Source organism: Cannabis sativa, chromosome 4, assembly GCF_029168945.1.
Source record: "Cannabis sativa cultivar Pink pepper isolate KNU-18-1 chromosome 4, ASM2916894v1, whole genome shotgun sequence".
NCBI classification, from domain to species: Eukaryota; Viridiplantae; Streptophyta; class Magnoliopsida; order Rosales; family Cannabaceae; genus Cannabis; species Cannabis sativa.
Genome location: NC_083604.1, coordinates 62,944,103 through 62,963,748, shown reverse-complemented (window position 1 = coordinate 62,963,748; position 19,646 = coordinate 62,944,103). Strand labels below are relative to the sequence as shown.

Below are 19,646 nucleotides of genomic sequence, written 5' to 3'. Positions count from 1 at the left end.
ATGAGTGTGCATTGTCACTTCATGTCTTAAACTTGATGTGAAATGTGAATAAACAATATATTTTGGTGATTGAAAAACACCACCGTATGAGTGTGTGGTGGTCTAAATAAGTACTACATATATACATATATGTGTATATGTGGGAGTGAATGTTTATTACACTAGTCTTGAGTTGACCATTCCACATATATATATTTATTTTATGTTAATAGTACCAATATTAGGTAATGTAATGCCTTTTCTTTTTGCATTTCACTTGAAGTGACTTTTGTTGATGTAGACAATTTATATTTGTAGTGATTTGCAAGATCACATGAGTGTGTGTATATATACATTCATCAAAAAACCAATGCAACCCGTGGATAGGGCTGATTGTGGGTTTAGGAAATGTATTACTTATTTTCCTTCCTTTGTTATTGTACTATATAAGTAGGACCACTAATTTTTATTTGTCATTTGTCATCTTTCATTTTCAAGTGGTGTGGAGGAGAGCTTTGTGTGGTGAAAGGCTAAGAAGTCTCTCTTGTTGGTAAGTATTTCTAGTCTTTCCTTCATTATTTAGAATATTATTTTATTATTGGTGTTCTTGGTATTTTTGGTGTTCATGGAATAATGTATTATTCATAATCTTAGGTGTGTAGTGTTTGTATGCTTTGATTCGAATTTGTAACAAATAATGTGGTTTTTGTGTTTTGAACTTATCCATGACTTTCAAAGTATGACCATAGAAATTTTGTATAAAAGTAACAAGAATTTTTTGATAAGCATAGTGGGTGTGGTATGACCGTAGAATTTTGTATGAGCTTGATGCATAATACGTCCACTAAAATTTTAATAAAAGCATGATGCGTAGCATGGATGTAATGTTTTTATATGACGCGTAGTATGATCGTTGGATATCATAGCATATATATGTTTTGAGTTTTCATAGATCATTAAATTTTGTCTAGTGTTTGTGACCATACTCTTGTTGAGTGGTGAGATGGGATCTTGGGAAAGTGCGACTTCACCATTAATGATTGAGGTTCCTTCTTCTACAGAAGGAGGATCTCATTCAATGTTGGATAGTGATGAAGATATTCCTAATGCTCAACCATTACCTCAAGTCACTTTGGTTGACAGTGATGATGAGGGGGAAGTTTTTGATGAGAATGTATGTAAGATTGATGGAGAGCCTCGAGCTCTTGAGTATGCGATAATGGTACATGATTATGAGGGTGACAAGAATGAGTATGTCGGGCGGTCCCTTCACTTTTTGAGGGACAACCCGAGGTCTAGTATGACTAAGGGTGATATCCTACGCATGCGACATCAATATGAGATTCATTCTTCTATACAAATGCGACTTCCAACTATCGCTGAGCGTCCCGATTGGGATAGTGGCGATTGGGTTTGTATGTATGAATTTCCTTTTAGGATTGGCTTTCGATTCCCTTTCCCTCCATTTGTACAAGAAGTATTGGACTATTATGAGGTAGCTCCTAGCCAACTTATGCCAAATGCTTGGAGGTTATTGTTGGGTATAGAAGTCATAGTTAGAGTGAAGGGTAAGAGGGTTGACCTTGTAGATTTTCAGTCAAGTTATTATCTTAAACAACACGATACAGATAAGGGTCGATTTCTATTCACTCTTAGAGCGAACAAAAAAGCTTGGGTAACGGAGCTGGTTCCGAGCAACAAGAGGGGTTGGAGGAAGAAATATTGTTTTGTCAAAGGTGACCTGTTTGGAACGAGTGATTATGAGGTTCCTACTTCATGGAGAACCTTAAGTGAGTGAGGAGTGTTGGTTTCTTTGTCATTTTTTTTTATTTGATACTTGATTTGTCTATGAATACTAATTACTTCTCTTTGTCATTGTAGGTAAGGGGCTCACTCGATGTCCTCGAGGGGGGTATTGGTCCGAAGCTCGAGTTAACGACTTGCTCTCTATTCCTTCCGATCAAAGAGCCCATAACAAGCTTCTTGTTTTGGATAAATCTTGTGTTGGAAATTTGTGGAGAGGTGCGCAACGTCAAGAAGGTAGTATTTTTTCACTCAACGTTGTCAAGCGCGTCCCCATCCTTTTGTTGACCCGAGCTTTAGAGAAGGTTAGTGGTCCCTTCTCTTTGATTCGTCATTTAACGGAAGAAGAACGTTTCCTTGCAGACCGTTATTATAAGAGGATGACTTTCAAGGTTTGTGGAGCGGATGATGCTGTCGCTAGGGGTAAGACTAATTTACTTGGAAAGAGGTCTAAGAAGACCACAAGTCATGTTGTGAAACCTCGAGTTCCTGCTAAGGAACATGGAACCGGTAGCTCTCAGTTGACAGCTGATGGTGTGGTTGCGGCTTCTCCACTAAGGGGTGACAACGAGTTGTCTATTGAGGAGAGTATGATCAACCTGTCCATCTCTTCCAACATTTCGGCCTACTCTGACCCTGCTTCTATCGAAGGTCATGTTGAGGCTCTTCTTCATCCGAGAGATGAAGAGCGTTTGAGGGGCATCGGAGTTGCTGGGCGAGCGAATTACGGTGTTTCTACGATTTACCAAGTAAGTTTGGAAAGAATTTGTATGTACGCATATGTAGTTATTTTTGTGTGTTACTCGTGGTAATTCAACTTGTTTTTTGTAGGCTATTCAAGCAGTCCTCTACTTAAGGCGTGACACAATTTCGCTTGATCAAAAGAACAGAGCTTTGAACAAGGAGCATTCTAGACTTAGAAAGGAAGTGGAGAACTTGAAACTGGAAGGAGAGACTACCAAATCATCATATGACAAGCTAAAACAGGATTATTCCTCGTTGAATACTGAGTTGGAGCGTGTGCGTGCCAAACTCAAGGAGGAGGAGGCTAAGTATGTCGCATTGTACCAGGAGGTTGATGATATTTCACTCAAGACTGCCATCAAGACAAGGGGGGAGTTGATGATACAGTATAAGAAAGGGCTCCATCGTGGATGGGACGTCGATGGTGCTATTGCACTTCATGAAGAATATTTGGCTCTTGAGCAAGAGAATGAAATGGATGTTGACGCTCATATCTCTGTGTTTGGTGAGGGCACCGATGCTCATGCCTCTGTCCCTGGTATGGGTGTCAACGCTCATACTTCTATTTCTAGTGGGAGTGGCATTGACGATGTGATATTCTCCATTGCTGAAGATGGTACCATTGCTCCATAGTGGGTCTTTTATTTAAACTTTAGGTCCAATTTGTTTAAAGTATGAACATCGCCATTGTGGCATTAAGTATGTATGCTTAACGATCCTTTTGATGTGCGAACATCCTCTTAATGATGACCCTTTTGAATTTTATGATGCTTTGATGTATGAACGTTGCTTTTGCGGTGGTGTGACTTATTATCTTAATTTGGTATTAATATTCTTCATTTTTCATTTTGCTGATGTTTTATGTTATTCGGTTGATGTAAATTTTGCATTGATCCATGTACTATATCCCCTAGTCTAAGTCTTAGTGAGGGTCACTAAAACTTAGACTTTGGAACAGCTTGACTGAGTACATCGCACTTGGCTGACCGTAACACTGTTGAGTAAATTTTATATTTAGTTACGATTGAACGCAATTCTAAAGGCTTGAGTTTATAGACGAATAGACGGGTTGGTCGCAGCCCTTATCACTTAATTTGTGAGTGAATACTTGGGTTGAGTGTGGGTTGAGCGTAGCTCCTATTACTTACTTTGTAAGTGAATAGTTGGGTTGAGCGTAGCTCTTATCACTTATTTTATAAGTGAAAAGTTGGGTTGAGCGTAGCTCCTATTACTTACTTTGTAAGTGAATAGTTGGGTTGAGCGTAGCTCATGTCACTTATTTTATAAGTGAATATTTGGGATGAGCGTAGCTCATATTACTTACTTTTATAAGTGAAAAGTGGGTTGAGCGTAGCTCCTATTACTTACTTTTTAAGTGAATAGTTGGGATGAGCGTAGCTCATGTCACTTATTTTGTAAGTGAATATTTGGGATGAGCGTAGCTCATGTCACTTATTTTATAAGTGAATATTTGGGATGAGCGTAGCTCCTATTACTTACTTTGTAAGTGAATAGTTGGGTTGAGCGTAGCTCATGTCACTTATTTTATAAGTGAATTGTTGGGATGAGCGTAGCTCATGTCACTTATTTTATAAGTGAATATTTGGGATGAGCGTAGCTCATATTACTTACTTTTATAAGTGAAAAGTGGGTTGAGCGTAGCTCCTATTACTTACTTTTTAAGTGAATAGTTGGGATGAGCGTAGCTCATGTCACTTATTTTGTAAGTGAATATTTGGGATGAGCGTAGCTCATGTCACTTATTTTATAAGTGAATATTTGGGATGAGCGTAGCTCCTATTACTTACTTTGTAAGTGAATAGTTGGGTTGAGCGTAGCTCATGTCACTTATTTTATAAGTGAATTGTTGGTTGAGCGTAGCTCATGTCACTTATTTTATAAGTGAATATTTGGGATGAGCGTAGCTCATATTACTTACTTTTATAAGTGAAAAGTGGGTTGAGCGTAGCTCCTATTACTTACTTTTTAAGTGAATAGTTGGGATGAGCGTAGCTCATGTCACTTATTTTGTAAGTGAATATTTGGGATGAGCGTAGCTCATGTCACTTATTTTATAAGTGAATATTTGGGATGAGCGTAGCTCCTATTACTTACTTTGTAAGTAAATATTCTGGTTGAGCGTGGCTCACTTGTTATTACTTTTATTTTACGTTTTTGAGCTCCAAAATATAACAAACACTAAAAACAATTGACACAGGTATTTACGTGGAAACCCTTTCGGGAAAAAACCACGGGCGGAGCATGCGAAAATCCACTATGTAGAATGACAGTGTACAAGGGGGGCATTGTTTCGCCATACATGTGATTAGAAATGGTATTTCTTAAGGTGTATGGCATTCCAGCTATTTCCTATGTTTCTTCCATCTGCTGCTCGAAGTTTGTATGCTCCTTGGCCAACTATCTTTGTAATTTGGTAAGGCCCCTCCCAATTGGGTCCTAACTTGCCTGCTCCTTCTTCCTTCGTGTTTTGGAACACTCGTCGTAGTACCCATTCTCCGTCCTTGAATTGTCGGACCCTAATGTTCTTATTGAAATGTTGGGCCACCTTTTGCTGGTATGCTGCTATTCTGATAAGTGCTTGTTCTCTCTTTTCGTCTAACAAATCAAGTTCTGTGTTCATGGTCTGTTGATTTAGATCATCCGTGGAGTGTTCATATCTGATGGTTGGTATTTCGATTTCTGCTGGGATGACCGCTTCAGTTCCATATGTCAATGCAAATGGGGTCTCTCCAGTCGAGGTCTTTGCTGTTGTCCGGTAAGACCACAGTACCCCTGGTAATTCATCTGCCCATCTCCCTTTGGCTTTCTCTAGACGTTTTTTGAGTGTGTTGACTATTGTCTTGTTGGTTGATTCTGCTTGTCCGTTTGCTTGAGGGTATCGTGGTGTTGAGAATGATAATTGTATCCCCCATTCTGCACAAAAGCTTTGGAAGTCTTGGCTTATGAACTGTGAACCGTTGTCCGTAACTATCTCCTTTGGAATTCCGAACCTGCATATTATATTTTTCCAGATAAAGTTTTTTACCTCTCGATCTCTAACTTGTGCGAAGGCTTCAGCTTCTACCCATTTGGTGAAGTAGTCAGTTAAGACTAGCATGAATACCCTCCTCGCCCCCGGAGCAAGCTTGGCATCTTGCCTACAATGTCCATCCCCCATCTCATAAATGGCCATGGTGTAAGTGAAGAGTGGAGCTTCTCTGGAGGTAAATGAGATATTTGAGCAAACCTTTGGCACTTGTCGCATTGTTGAACAAAATTATAGGAGTCCACTCGCATGGTTGGCCAATAGTAGCCTATTGTTAGGGCTTTGTTGCATAAACTCCGATGGCCTGAGTGGTTTCCGCATTCACCTTGATGTAGCTCTTGGAGAATGTAATTGGATTCAGCTGGTAATAGACATCTGAGTAATGGCCCTGAGAATGATCGTCTATAGAGTTTCCCATTGTAGAGTGTAAATCTGGCCACTTTAGCTCTTAGTTTTCTTGACTCGTTCTTGTCATGCGGTAGGGTTCCATCCTCTAGGTACTGCATTATTGGCGTCATCCAGTTGTCTTGTTCATTCATATTTTTTACATCTTCGTTGGGTTTCCATGTCGCTGGCCATTGCATTATCACCACAGGAATGGTGACTCCATCTTTGATTTGAATGGATGAGCCGAGATTAGCAAGAGCGTCGGCGTGGTTGTTCTCTAGTCTCGGCACTTGGTTAATGGTGAATTTTGTGAATCTTGAAATCTTGTCTTGAACAATCTGGAGATAGGATGCCATTTTTGAATCTTTGGCCTGGTATGACCCGTTGAGTTGGTTTACGATAAGTTGAGAATCTGACATGACTTCAATGGTTTTGGCATTCAACTCAATGGATAGATCTAGCCCAGCGATCAACGCCTCGTATTCAGCCTCATTATTGGTAAGTTTGAAGTCACATCTGATCGCCCGCTGGATAACATCTCCTTGAGGGGAGATAAGGACGATTCCTAGGCCACTCCCCTTACTATTGCTTGATCCATCTACTGCTAGCATCCATGTCGAGTTGGTTTGCTCGTTTAAGCATAATAATTCCTTTTCAGCTTGTACCTGTCCAACACAAGAAAAGTCAGCAATAAAATCTGCCAATACCTGTGACTTGATGGCTGTCCTCGGTTGATATGTTATGTCGTATTCACTGAGCTCAACAGCCCATTTGGTCATGCGTCCAGAAAGTTCCGGTTTGTGTAGAATGCTACGGAGTGGGTATTGGGTTAGCACCACTATAGGATGACACTGGAAATAGGGCCTGAGCTTGCGTCCTGCTGTGACAAGCGCTAAGGCCAATTTTTCCAGCTGAGTGTATCTTGTTTCAGCATCTAGCAATGTCTTCGAAACGTAGTAAATCGGTTGTTGCTTTCCTTCATCTTCTCGAACTAGTGCGGCGCTGACTGCTGCTTCTGAAACTGCCAGATACATGTACAGTGTTTCTCCATCCTTAGGCTTTGCTAGGAGTGGAGGGGAGCTAAGATAGCTCTTGAGTTGTCTTAGCGCTTCTTCGCATTCCTCCGTCCACACAAAGTCTTTGGTCTTTCTAAGAGTTGAAAAGAATAAGTGGCAAATGGCTTGGATGACTTTGAAATGAAACGGCTGAGCGCTGCTATCCTTCCGTTGAGACGTTGAATATCTTTGATTGACTTTGGAGATTGTATATTTTGGATTGATCTTATCTGGTCTGGATTTGCTTCGATCCCTCTTTTTGTGACGAGGTAACCTAAGAATTTTCCTGAAGAGACACCAAAAGAGCATTTAGTAGGATTAAGTTTCATATTGTATTTTTCTAATACCTGGAATGCTTGCTTGAGGTGATCGAGGTGATTCTCTGCTGCTAAAGATTTGACAAGCATGTCGTCAATGTAAACTTCCATCGTCTTTCCAAGCATGTCGGCAAACATTCGATTGACTAGCCTTTGGTACGTGGCCCCTGCATTCTTTAGTCCGAACGGCATGACTTTGTAGCAAAAAGTCCCTCGCTCAGTTATGAATGATGTTTTTTCTTGATCATTGGGATGCATTAAGATTTGGTTATAACCAGAGAAGGCATCCATGAAACTCAACAATTCATGTCCAGCTGTTGCGTCTACCATCATGTCAATGTGAGGAAGTGGAAACGAATCCTTCGGACATGCCTTGTTGAGATCTGTAAAGTCGATACATACCCTCCATTTTCCATTCTTCTTCTTCACAACTACTACGTTTGCTAACCAGTCAGGATAATCAACCTCTCTGACTGATCCCACGTCGATTAGTTTTTGTATCTCTTCATTTATCACCTTGTTACGATCAGGTGCAAATTTACGTCTTTTTTGTCGGACCGGTGGGTAATCAGGGTCAACCTGCAACTTGTGAACAATAATGTTAGAATCAATACCTGTCATGTCCTCATGGGACCATGCAAAGCAGTGATGGCGTTTGATTAAGAATTCGATCAGCCTGGCTCGAAACTCAGGTGTAAGCTTTGTTCCAATCTGGACTTTATGGTCTGGGAACTCCTTGCTAATGCACACGTCATCTAGGTCTTCCATACTAGGTTCATCCGGTGCAAAGGTTGGACTAGACTGCTGTAGTTGCTATAATGTTGCCGATTTCTCTTTTAGCGAGTTTTGATAACAATCTCGAGCAGTTTTTTGGGCTCCCCATATTTCTTTCACTCCCCACTTGGTTGGGAACCTGATCACTTGGTGGTATGTGGATGGCACAGCTTTCATGGAATGGATCCACGGTCGGCCCAAGATTGCATTATAAGCTGATGGAGAGTCAACTACAATGAACTTCGTCTGTAGGTTGACTCCTTCTGCATAAACGTGGAGTGTGACCTCGCCGACTGAGTGTTTTTGCTCTCCACTGAACCCAACCAATACTGTGGATTTGCGGATGATGGTGGCCTCGTCGATCCCCATCTCCCTAAGAGCATTCAAAAATAAGATGTTAGCAGAGCTACCGTTATCGATCAGTATACGTTTAGTAAAACAATTCGAAATGAATAAAGAAATGACTAAAGCATCATGGTGAGGATTGAGCAAATCTGAAGCTTCGTCGTCCACGAAGCTGATGATCTGTCCGTTATAGGCTGCTGGTTGTTTCTTTGGTCTACCCTCTGTCCCGATTATTTCACGTGCATGCCTCTTAGCAGCTGAGTATGTTACGCCGCTGACCTCTGACCCTCCGGAGATGACATTACATGTCCGGGTGTGCTGAGGTGGTTCTGGTGGTGTTGTTGGCCTCTTGTCTGCTTCCGTCACGGTCATCTTCCCCTTGTCTGATAAAAAATCTCGCAATTGACCTTTGCGCAAGAGTCCAGCCACTTCATATCTTAATGCTATGCATTCTGGAGTGGTATGTCCGTGGTCATTATGAAATTCACACCACTTTGTCGTGTCGCGCATTGCTGCTGGTTTTTTAATCTTTTCAGGCCACTTAACTTGGTTTCCCATTCCTTTCATTACTGCAACTATTTCGACAGGGCTAATGTTCAGGTTGTATTCAGGAATCGGTCCCTTGTCTGATTCCCTCATCCGCCGAGGTAGTGTTGTCTTTGCAATGTAATCTCTTGGTCTGTGTGATTGGGTGGAGTTCTCGCTATCTCTGTATGACCGTGATCTGTTGGTTGGATAAGGTTCTGAATAATGGTAGGACTGTCGTCGCTCTACCCTCTTCGGTACTCTACTGTCGCGAGAGTAAGTGTAGGATGTTGTCGATTGTCTATTGGATTCGTCTTCCTCCCACTTGATCTGCGCCCAAGCTTTGGCAAGCACGTCCTCCATTGTCCTGCATGGATATTTTGTGAGTTCTTTGTAAAGGTCAGATTCTACCTGCAGGCCTTTACGGAAGGCGGTAATGGCTGTGTCCACGTTGCATGCTGTGATGGAAACTTTTTCAGCATTGAATCTTGCCACATAGTCTCGTAAGGATTCGCCTCTCCTCTGTTTGATGCGGTATAGGTCATCTGAGAGTTTCTCCAATTTCCTGCTGCTCGCAAATTGTTCTACAAAAACATCCGTTAACAAAGCAAAAGAAGAGATCGAATTATTGGGTAAATTCGTGTACCATTGGAGGGCTGGGCCAGCCAAGCTAGACCCAAACCCCTTACACATGCATGCCTCGCGCAACTCGCGAGGGATGGCGGCAGTGAACATCCTTTGTTTATAACTGGCTATATGATCGTTTGGATCGCTTGTTCCGTCGTACATCCTCATTAATGGGAACACAAACTTCTTTGGCATCTCGACCAATGCAATGGCGTCAACAAAAGGCGAGTCAGCAAAACTGCTAGGCAAACTTTTCTTTATTGGTGTTGGAACCCCTGGGATACGTTGGATCATTGCTTCCATCCCTTCGAACCTCCGAGCGATTGCTCGTTCAATCAAATCCTCCTGAGTTAGAGTATGAATGGTGGTATGACCTGCATCAACAGAAGATGGATTCAGGTTAGAGTTTAGCATAGCCTGTGTGGCAGTTACCTGTGATGGTGGGAATCCTTCAAGGGGAGACGTTTTTGGAGGATCAGATGTTGTAGTGCCAACCCCCAAATTGCTAGTCGATGGGGGGCTGACTATAGGCAGGCCAGTTGTAGGAAGGCTGACCGTAGGCAGACCAGTTGCAGGAAGGCTGACCGTAGGCAGGCCAGTTGCAGGAAGGCTGACCGTAGGCAGGCCAGTTGCAGGAAGGCTGACCGTAGGCAGGCCAGTTGCAGGAAGGCTGACCGTAGGCGGGACCCGAGTTGTAGGAGGAAGACTGACCGTAGGCAGGTCGGAGGCAACATTGTTGGTCGTTAGACCTCCAGAGTTTGTCCCATCTGTTTGCATATCAGTATATTCAGATTGTTGAGGTTGAGAACCTCCTACGACAGAATGACTTCCTAACGTTGGAGTCGATGTTCCTCCAAGTGGTTGTTGATCAGAGACTTGGGTCTCTGTTCTTATAGGAGTTGAGTCTAGTGATGCCATTGGTGCAATTGGAACTCGGAACCGACTTTGAGCAACACTGGGAGTCGTCATGGTAGCCTTCAGTGACTCCATTTGTGATTTTATTGTGGCATTTTCACTCCTAAATGCTGCGTTCTCCTCCTTAAAGGTTGCATTTTCTCGCTCCAGAACTCCAGTTCGCTCAGCCATCTCGCGCATCTGGGCCATTATTGTGGCAAGCTGTTCATTGACATTGGGTTGTTCTTGGGCAACAAACTCTCCTTCTTCTGCCATTTGAAGTGTGGTGATGATAGATCGCCTTGCTCACAGTCAGTTTGTCAGGGCCCCACGGTGGGCGCCAAATTGTAGATGCTAAAATCTACAATGATCGGAATGAGCGTTTGTGGGCACCGACAACCTGCGGAACAAAGACAAAGGATGACCGTAAAACCTTGGGACACCGGGGTGGTGCCGGCCGAAGGCACTCCGACGGTCAAGTCAGTAAATTTATAGTGCGAAGTCGAAAAGAAAACAAGAAATGTAAATAAATACTTCCTGTGTTTATGGTTATGTGGTGATCCGCGGTCAAACCTCGCTCACCGGAATGAGAAAGAGTATGTCAGATCGTAGAGAAATAATAAGTTTGGTAGTAAAACTATAGAGAGAGAGAGAGAGTGAATATTCGTCTATCCTTTTCTCCTTTTTCAGTCCCAGTGTGGGCCTATTTATTATCTTAGGAAAACGGCTACCTCTTGAAACGTGGTCCGTCCCTAGAGAAACGGTCTTCCCCCACTTCTCCAGGGATGAGCGTCATCTTTTTGGTTCGCTCCTCGATCAGCGTCCTCCCCTTAGTGTATCACTTAGAGGGTTGATATTCTTGCTCCGCTATGCTAGGGAAGATCGCTATTTTCGTGGGTTAGTTGGGAAACTTAACGTTCTTCTTCCCCCACGCGTCAACCCTAACATTACACTTTAGAATCAAGCTTTATTGTGGGTTGGACATTCGAATATGGGTATGACCCAAAAGGCATGGATTGGGCGTGGCCCATGTGAGCCATTGGGCTTACGGGTTCCTTGTTTCTGACTTATAAGTGGGCTTCGTAAGTACTTCGATCGTTGGGCCTTTTTCGTTGGGCTTAGAGCAATTTTTGGCCACTACAACTGGACAAGATTGAATTATGCTGAAAGTAATCCTATGTTTAATTTAAGAATAGAGTAGACTATTTTATTTTATTTTTTTAAAAAATAAATTAAAATAAAAATATATAATGATAAATTAAAATAAAAATATTTAATAATAAATAAATAAAAATGAATAATTCACAGGAAAAAAAAATTAAAAAATAATAAAAATAATTAAATTATAAAATAATATATCCTAGATAATTAAGTATATATCATAAATATATTATAAAATAGTTTATTATATTTTTTTATTTAATAAATAATTAAAATAGTAAAATAAAAATACTTTTTTTAACAGAGTAATATAAAATTACTTGAATAATGTAAAATTTTGTATGTTAAATACTAATTTAATATAAATATTAATTTTTTTTAAAATATTTATATAAATTTTTTAATAATTTAAAAATAATATATAATTTTTTTGTCATATTGTTTCTCTTAGAATCAATTTAAGTAACTATTGTTTAATTAATAATATTTTAAAATTGGAAAGCATATGTATGATAATTCAAAATTATATATTTTTACTAATTTTAATGAATAAATTTTGACAAATTTATAAATAAATGTGTGATAATTCTTTTATTTAAATTATTATTAAATTTAAAATATATTAATAAAATAAAAGTTAAAAAAAATAATAAAAAAATTTCACCTGCATGAGATTATTTATCCCACTCTTTTGGATGGGATACATAATCCCAGCAGATGAGATTAGCTGGATTAGTTATCCAGACTTCCAACATGCCCAAATACTGGACTGGACAAATTAGTCTGTCTAATCCAGTCCAATCCTGCGTATCAAACGTCTTATTTAAATAATAATCTACATCATTACGTAGACAATTAATCATATGCAAATGCACTAAAGTACTATATTTTCCTTGATGTGATTGATTAACAAATATTTTTAGTTTAGTGTTTAGATACATATTTTATATACATACTATTATATTAAAGGGAAAATATTTCATATACTATTATAAGGCCTAAATTCTTGATCATTGGGTCTAGATAGAAATATGTAGTATTAGTTACTTCTAAATGTTCTTTTAATAAATTTAAAACAGACTCCGTACTGACGAAACTGGAAGAAAATTACAATTTTACAAACATTGTGTACTTATGCCGCTAAACATAAACATTGGGTTTATCCCGCTTACAAATATAAAACTTTAATTACTTATGACGATATAAGTGAAACTCAATTTTTACTTTTTTTTTTGCTATTTTTTTTTTAATTTTTTTTTTCAATCAATAAAACAATCTCAACCCATTATAATGTAAAAGTGAGAGACATTTCTAATTAGATAGAAAAATTAAGCATAAAAACTTAATTTTTTTTAATTTTATCCATCCGTGGGTAATACCCATTAGTAGTGCACTCATACATATATATATTTTACGTATAACAATATAAAATCTAAACTCATCCAAACTAAATAAAAATACTAATTAGTTTGATTAGATGTATTAGATTTTTAAACACTCCATCCAACATGCGATGATCCAACATCTAATACTATCCAATTAAATATTAAAAAATAACATCTAATTTCAATCCCATCACAATAAAATATTCAATATTTAACAGTCGGTTATAATTAAATCGGTCAATTATTATTAGATTCAAAACATCCTTAAGTCAGTTACCAATGGTTACTAATTTTACAAAATTTCATACCCTTGCCTTTCAACAAAGATATACCAATAACAAGATTAAAAAAAAAAATAAAATACATTCCCTTTGGTTCAAACAATATTGAAGTTTGACATTCCTCAAAGAAGACAGCTTTTACATAATGAGCCTTAAAGAAAATGAAATAAAATGTAAAGCTAGATTCTGACCCACCTTTAAAGCCTTTTCATAAGAGTAGGGTTCCTCAGTTCCAACATCTGTGCTAATTAATTATTAGTAAGATTTCAATAGAAGTACAAGACACACCATAACCCAAAATTTCATTGGTACAATGCCACGATACAGTACAACAGTAATTTTTTTTTTAGAAAAAAATTATATAGCAAAAGACTGAAACTAACTTAAGGAAGAAAAAAAAATAGAAGAAAAAATTAGAATAGAATAGAAGAAAAAGGTGGTCGCCACCGAATATTTATATAAGCAGACAATAATAACTTCATTTAATAATCGTTATGATGATATTCTACATTATGTATAGGAGAAGAATCTTATTGGTGGAGAACAGAGGCCTTACGGTAGTGTTTGGACCACCAGATCATTATTAAAATTAAATTACAAAAAAAATAATTTAACTCTTCTTTCCCTCCTCACCGCCATCAACCAAGTAAGCCTTCTTCCTCCTCTCGGCGTTGGCGCCCAAACAGATAATAAAAAAACACGTGGCGTAAATTGCGTGGACCTTCCAATTGGTCTTGGGCGGTTGACGCAATACTACCCTATGAAACACCGAGACGTAGTAATGAAGCCCAACAGCGAAGCCCACGAATGTCTGGGCCAGGCCCAATATTTTCGATCCAAGCCCACAGTCGGTGGAGAACACAAGGATCAGGTACATCAACAGCATTAGAAGGTACAATACGTATCCCAACGTTTGGAGCACTTGTATGCAGACGTAGGTGGACTGCGAAGTAGCGTAGAAAAACTTCAATGGCTCGAGCCCTGTGACAATGGCCGAGAGACTGAGAATGCCGAAGTAGATGGAGAGGTAGACTTGGATGAAGATGAGAAGCTTTTGGAGAGAGAAATAAGCTTTTATACGGTTGAAGATGAGAGAGACTAGCAGAAGAGGGATTAGTATGAATGCGAACGAGACCACCGAAGCTATGGCGGGGGCGTACTTGTTACCCACCCAGGGCTTAAACCCTTTTGTCATTTCTTTATTGGCTCTGTTCAGGTAAGCTTTTGAGGTAGTGGAGATTCTCTCAAGGTCTGGAATCAGAGTTTTTTGAAACTTCATGGGCAAATCGGAGAATTCAGAGACTAAATCTCCGTCTTCCTCATCGTCGATCCAGCTAGGTTGTACTACAGTTTGTTTTTTCACAATCTTCTGCTTATTGGGTTTTTGATCTTGGCTGTTTTTCTTTAGGGATTCGATCTTGCCCGAATGAGAATTCAGATCGTTAGTAGGAGAGTTTTGGGTCTTCTTAGTTGTGGTTGTGGGGGTTGGTTTTGTTGTTTTGTTTTTGGGTGAGCTTGTTTTGGTTAGATCTAAGCTTTTATTGGTAGATGTTACTGAACTGGGCTTGGTGGAATTCAACTGCTTGATCTTGGAAGTAGTGGAATTCAGCTTCTTAAGATCATTAACCTTGGTTGGCAATACATTGGTATTTATATTTTTACCAGTACTCTTGGTTTGGTTCTTACTTGATTGGTTTGAGGTTTTGGCAAGTTTGGTCTGATTTTTAGATGAAAGGCTGTTTTTAATAGTTTTGCTTTGGTTTTTGGAAGAAAGGGTATCTGCAGCCGCAGTTATTTTTTTCTTGGGCTTTATAATTTTCTCTTCACTGTCATCACTACTACTACTACTACCACTTTCTACTCCCAACATTTTCCTTCTTCTACCATCAAAACGTGAGCTTCGAAAAGGGTCCGAAGAAGCACAAAGAAAAACAGAGGCAAAAAGGAAACAAACTAGATAAAGAAGAAGTACCTTTCTAAAACTGAAGTGCTGCATGAGTTGAGCCATTTGTTGTTGATAATGAATTTGGCCTGAAAGATCTGATATATATTCAGATCTCCAAAGAGTGTGAATAGGAGTGGGAGAGTGAGTGAGTGAGTAAAGGAAAACTGAGTGTGTATGTAGTTTTATAGGTAGTAGAAGTAGAAGAATGATACGAGTGTTTCAGATGTGAAGGGAATTAGAAGGTAGGAGGAGACTTTAATGCTCAAGAGTCAAGACTTTAATATATTAGGATATCAACTCCGGTCACATGGAGAGTGACAAGTGGAGAAGAGTTTAACGCGGTTTTACCACCTTTGCTCTCTTTGTTTTGCTTTGTTTGGTGAGCTAGCTCGCTCTGGATTTCCGTTCTTTTTCAGAAAAAAAATCTTAAAAAAGGAAACTTATATTTCTTATTATTATATTTATTTTTAATATTACTATATTAATACTATATTTTAATATATCATTAATGTGTATAATTTATATATTTTTTTTGTTTATTATATAAAATTAACATATTTTAAACTGTTTTGTTTATTTAAAAAAAATAAACATATTTTAAATTATCTTATTTATTATGAAAAATGAATAGATTTTAGAGTGTTTTATTTATCTAATTGATGATTGAGTTTTATACTGTAAAATTTGAGTTTTTGAGTTGTTTTTGAATTAAAAAATAATGAATAAATGAACATGGAATTAATATAATTTTATTAATAATATATATTTATTAAATAATTTTTCAATAAAAATAAGGGAAAAAAACAAAAAAATACAAAAAAGGAAAAAAAAATTACAAAAATACTTTGGGCCGGCCCATTAAACATTTATACAGTCCACATACAAATATTTACAAAAATACCACATGCACTAAGCCTTCAGCTGTACAGAGCGAACCATGAAGATGAAAATACGCGCTCGTTTCAAAACCGCAAAACAACCAAAATGAAACCAAAACGAGAAAAATACAACTATTAATTCTGGCAAAAACAACTGGAAAAAAAATACCTGCAATGATTTAAACTGAAAATGACGAAAAAAAATCAGAAAAACTGTGAAGAAACTGAAATTACACATTTGTTTTCTGTTTTATTCGATCAAAACAACTCCCCCTAATATCGAAATCCAGATTCATGAAATGTAGATCTGTAACAAACAGATCTGGACCTCCCACCAAATTCAAAACAATGTATGATGTGAAATTTTTTAAAAAAACCTCATGAATAATACATCTACGTTATATACAGTTACATTTTGATTTATTTTTTGTTTTGGTTGCCTTATAGTTGCATTATCGTTTTATGATAGTTTATATATTATGCAAGAATTTAATTTGATGGGGACTAAGAAATAGTAGTTATACATAGTAAGTTTTGTGCAAATAGTTGCATATTAATTTTATAGTGAAATAACATATGCCAGTAGCAAAACTATAATAAAACTACAAAACAACTGTATGCAAGTGCAAATAGTTGCCTTATAGTTGCATTATCGTTTTATGATAGTTTATATATTATGCAAGAATTTAATTTGATGGGGACTAAAAAATAGTAGTTATACATAGTAAGTTTTGTGCAAATAGTTGCATATTAATTTTATAGTGAAATAACATATGCAAGTAGCAAAACTATAATAAAACTACAAAACAACTGTATACAAACTAAAATACAGGAAAAACTCTTTGAACATCAACATCCATGATAAATCTCATTGTTACCCATTGATGATATAAAAATGGACGAAAACAACTAGATAAAAAACATATTAAAAAAATACATACGTAAGGTGTAAAATTTCAAATATGGGAGAAAACCAAAAAAGAAACCGAAAACAAACCTCGGTTCGAACATCAGCACCAACATTAGCTTTTTTCCCAGAAACGTTGACAATGAAATCTCTGCATTATTTGTTGAGCAAACATACATAAGAAGCACAATGATTTCTATACTCTTTCTGGCTTTATTCTCTACACAGTCGCTCCATATGTTATCAAGGTCCGTTTCTTCGTAAGAATATATAAGAAACTAGCTTTACAATTAAAAATTAAAAATAAAAATAAAAGAAGAATTGTTATGTAAAAAAATTTAAAATTAAAAACTGAAATAAAATTAAAAATTAAAAATTAAAAACCGAAATAAAATTAAAAATAAAAAGAAAAGAAGAAAAAAAGAGAGTGAAATGATGGATTGATTGATAGAAGTCAATCCTAGACCTAAGCAACAATATATAAGAAACTAGCTTTACAATTAAAAATTAAAAATAAAAAGAAAAGAAGAATTGTTATGGAAAAAAAAATTAAAAATTAAAAACTGAAAATAAAATTAAAAATAAAAAATTAAAAACTGAAATAAAATTAAAAATAAAAAATTAAAAACTGAAATAAAATTAAAAAGAAAAAGAAAAGAAGAAAAAAAGAGAGTGAAATGATGGATTGATTGATAGAAAATGAAAAAAGAGAGGGAAGAGAGTAGGATTTGATTGATGATGGATGAAATGATGACTAAGTGGTATTTGTGTAATAAAACCAACTTTGTAAGTAAAAATGTAGACATAAGCGTGTAGAGGTATTTAGGTAATAAATTGTGCAAAATGGATTTTTCATGTAAAAATTTCTAAAAATAATACGCCATAAATAAATTATTACTATTAATATATATAAAAATTTATCAAATTAATCATATATAAAAAAGGAAAATTTTATGTTCATCAATTTTCTAAATTATCTTACCTTATCATTATTTTAAAAATAGAGTAAATATTATACATAAATATGTAATATTTTTTTTTGAATAGCATAAATATGTAATATTAATTATTATTATTATTATTATTATTATCATAATACTTTATAATTATATAAATAAAAAAACCTCTAAAGAAAAATGTATTTTTTTTTGAAGGTCTCTTATTTTCTTTTCTGTAGTATATATTAATATATTATATTATATCTTTTTATATCATATTTATGTTGGATGGACATGGAATACTGTTTTGTGTAGTTGATTTTTGGGATCTAAATTCAATTGCAATGAGACAATGACTTTCGTAGCTCAATAATTAGATGGTGTGCTCGCGAAGACCAATGAGGTTTCTAAACAAGACAAAAATGGAAAACAAGAAGTTTAAGCTTATAATTACTGTGAGATTCTAAAGAAAACAAGATATCAAGATATCAATAATTTTGGATCTTGGATAGATATAGGATAACTTTGTCTCGTATATATTAACTAAAAAATCGTTGATTATTGATTTTGAGAGGAGTTGTGTGGAATGATAGTCATGTCCAGAAGGGAGTTCTCGAATGACTAATCATGTCTTCTCCGGGTGAAGTTCTCATGATAGCTAGCTCTTCCCTAGAAAGGAGTTCCAGCTAGCTAGTTATCTCTCTTGGAATGACAAATTTGAATAGTTGACTTCAGCAGGCTTTGTCCTATCAGGAAGCGTCTTCAGCAAGGTTCCGTGGCCCTCGAGTCCGAAAGCTCATTTATGTTCCTGGAGGCCCCAGTACCTTCGCTAACGTGGAGACTTCACTCAAAAAGGAGTTGGTTAAGTTAGTTATTTCTAACAAATTTAACAACCTCGTTTCTTACGGTCACCAACTTTGGGATCCTGATCCTAAGCCTATAAATACCGCCTTAATGTTGTCGTTTGAACAATATATGAGATTTAGAACTTCAGAGGAGATTCAGAGTTGGAGAGAAAGAAGATTGAGAGGTAGAGAGAGGTGCAGAGAAAAGAGAGAGATTGGGTTTAGGTTTTGTAAGAAGAATCTTCTGTAGATGAAGAAGATTCTTGGTGTAAAGTGTGAGAGCTGAAACACTTTGTGAGAACTCAACAGAGAATCTCGTCTCGACTATATTATACCTATTCTTGCTCAATCAATAAAGAAGGATAACGACGGTGTTCTAGAACTTGAGTAAAGCCATAGATCACATCAATCTATCGGACTTGAACAGATATATATCTTGGTGTTGATTTCTTTATTTTCTGTAGTTATTGTTTTCTAGTTTTACATACTCTGTTTGCCACTGTTTCTTATCCGATTGTTGTTCTTGATTGTTGATCTTGTCATTGCTAATTGTTTGAAGTTTTGTTGTTTTGATTCTACTTATTTTGTAAAGCCCGCTTAGTTAATTTGGAAATTAGCAGTTGTTTATGTTAATTATGAAATTATTTATAGCTATTTAAATAATTTATTACTGTTATTTATGGAATTCAGATATGCATGATTATGTCATCAGTAGTTTTTATGTTTCGCATTTCCGGTGTCCGGTATTTTGGAACTCGGCGTTTGGCTCAGTAGAAATCACAACTTAGTATGTTAGTATTTGGGGACGGG

At 37.0% G+C, this 19,646-nt stretch overlaps 2 protein-coding genes across 2 annotated transcripts; one reads left to right on the top strand and one right to left on the bottom strand.

Annotated features, from left to right (window-relative positions):
- Nucleotides 1-982: 982 nt before the first annotated feature.
- On the top strand, nt 983-3,159 carry LOC115698971 (uncharacterized). The gene is made up of 4 exons (XM_061113864.1): nt 983-1,769; nt 1,861-2,019; nt 2,146-2,531; nt 2,614-3,159. The coding sequence occupies exons 1-4, from the start codon at nt 983-985 to the stop codon at nt 3,157-3,159; spliced, it is 1,878 nt and encodes a 625-aa protein (XP_060969847.1).
- Nucleotides 3,160-13,747: 10,588 nt separating this feature from the next.
- Nucleotides 13,748-15,702, bottom strand: LOC115713060 (uncharacterized). The gene has a single exon (XM_030641538.2). The coding sequence runs from the start codon at nt 15,329-15,331 to the stop codon at nt 13,934-13,936; it is 1,398 nt and encodes a 465-aa protein (XP_030497398.2). The 5' UTR covers nt 15,332-15,702; the 3' UTR covers nt 13,748-13,933.
- Between the last annotated feature and the right edge of the window lie 3,944 nt (nt 15,703-19,646).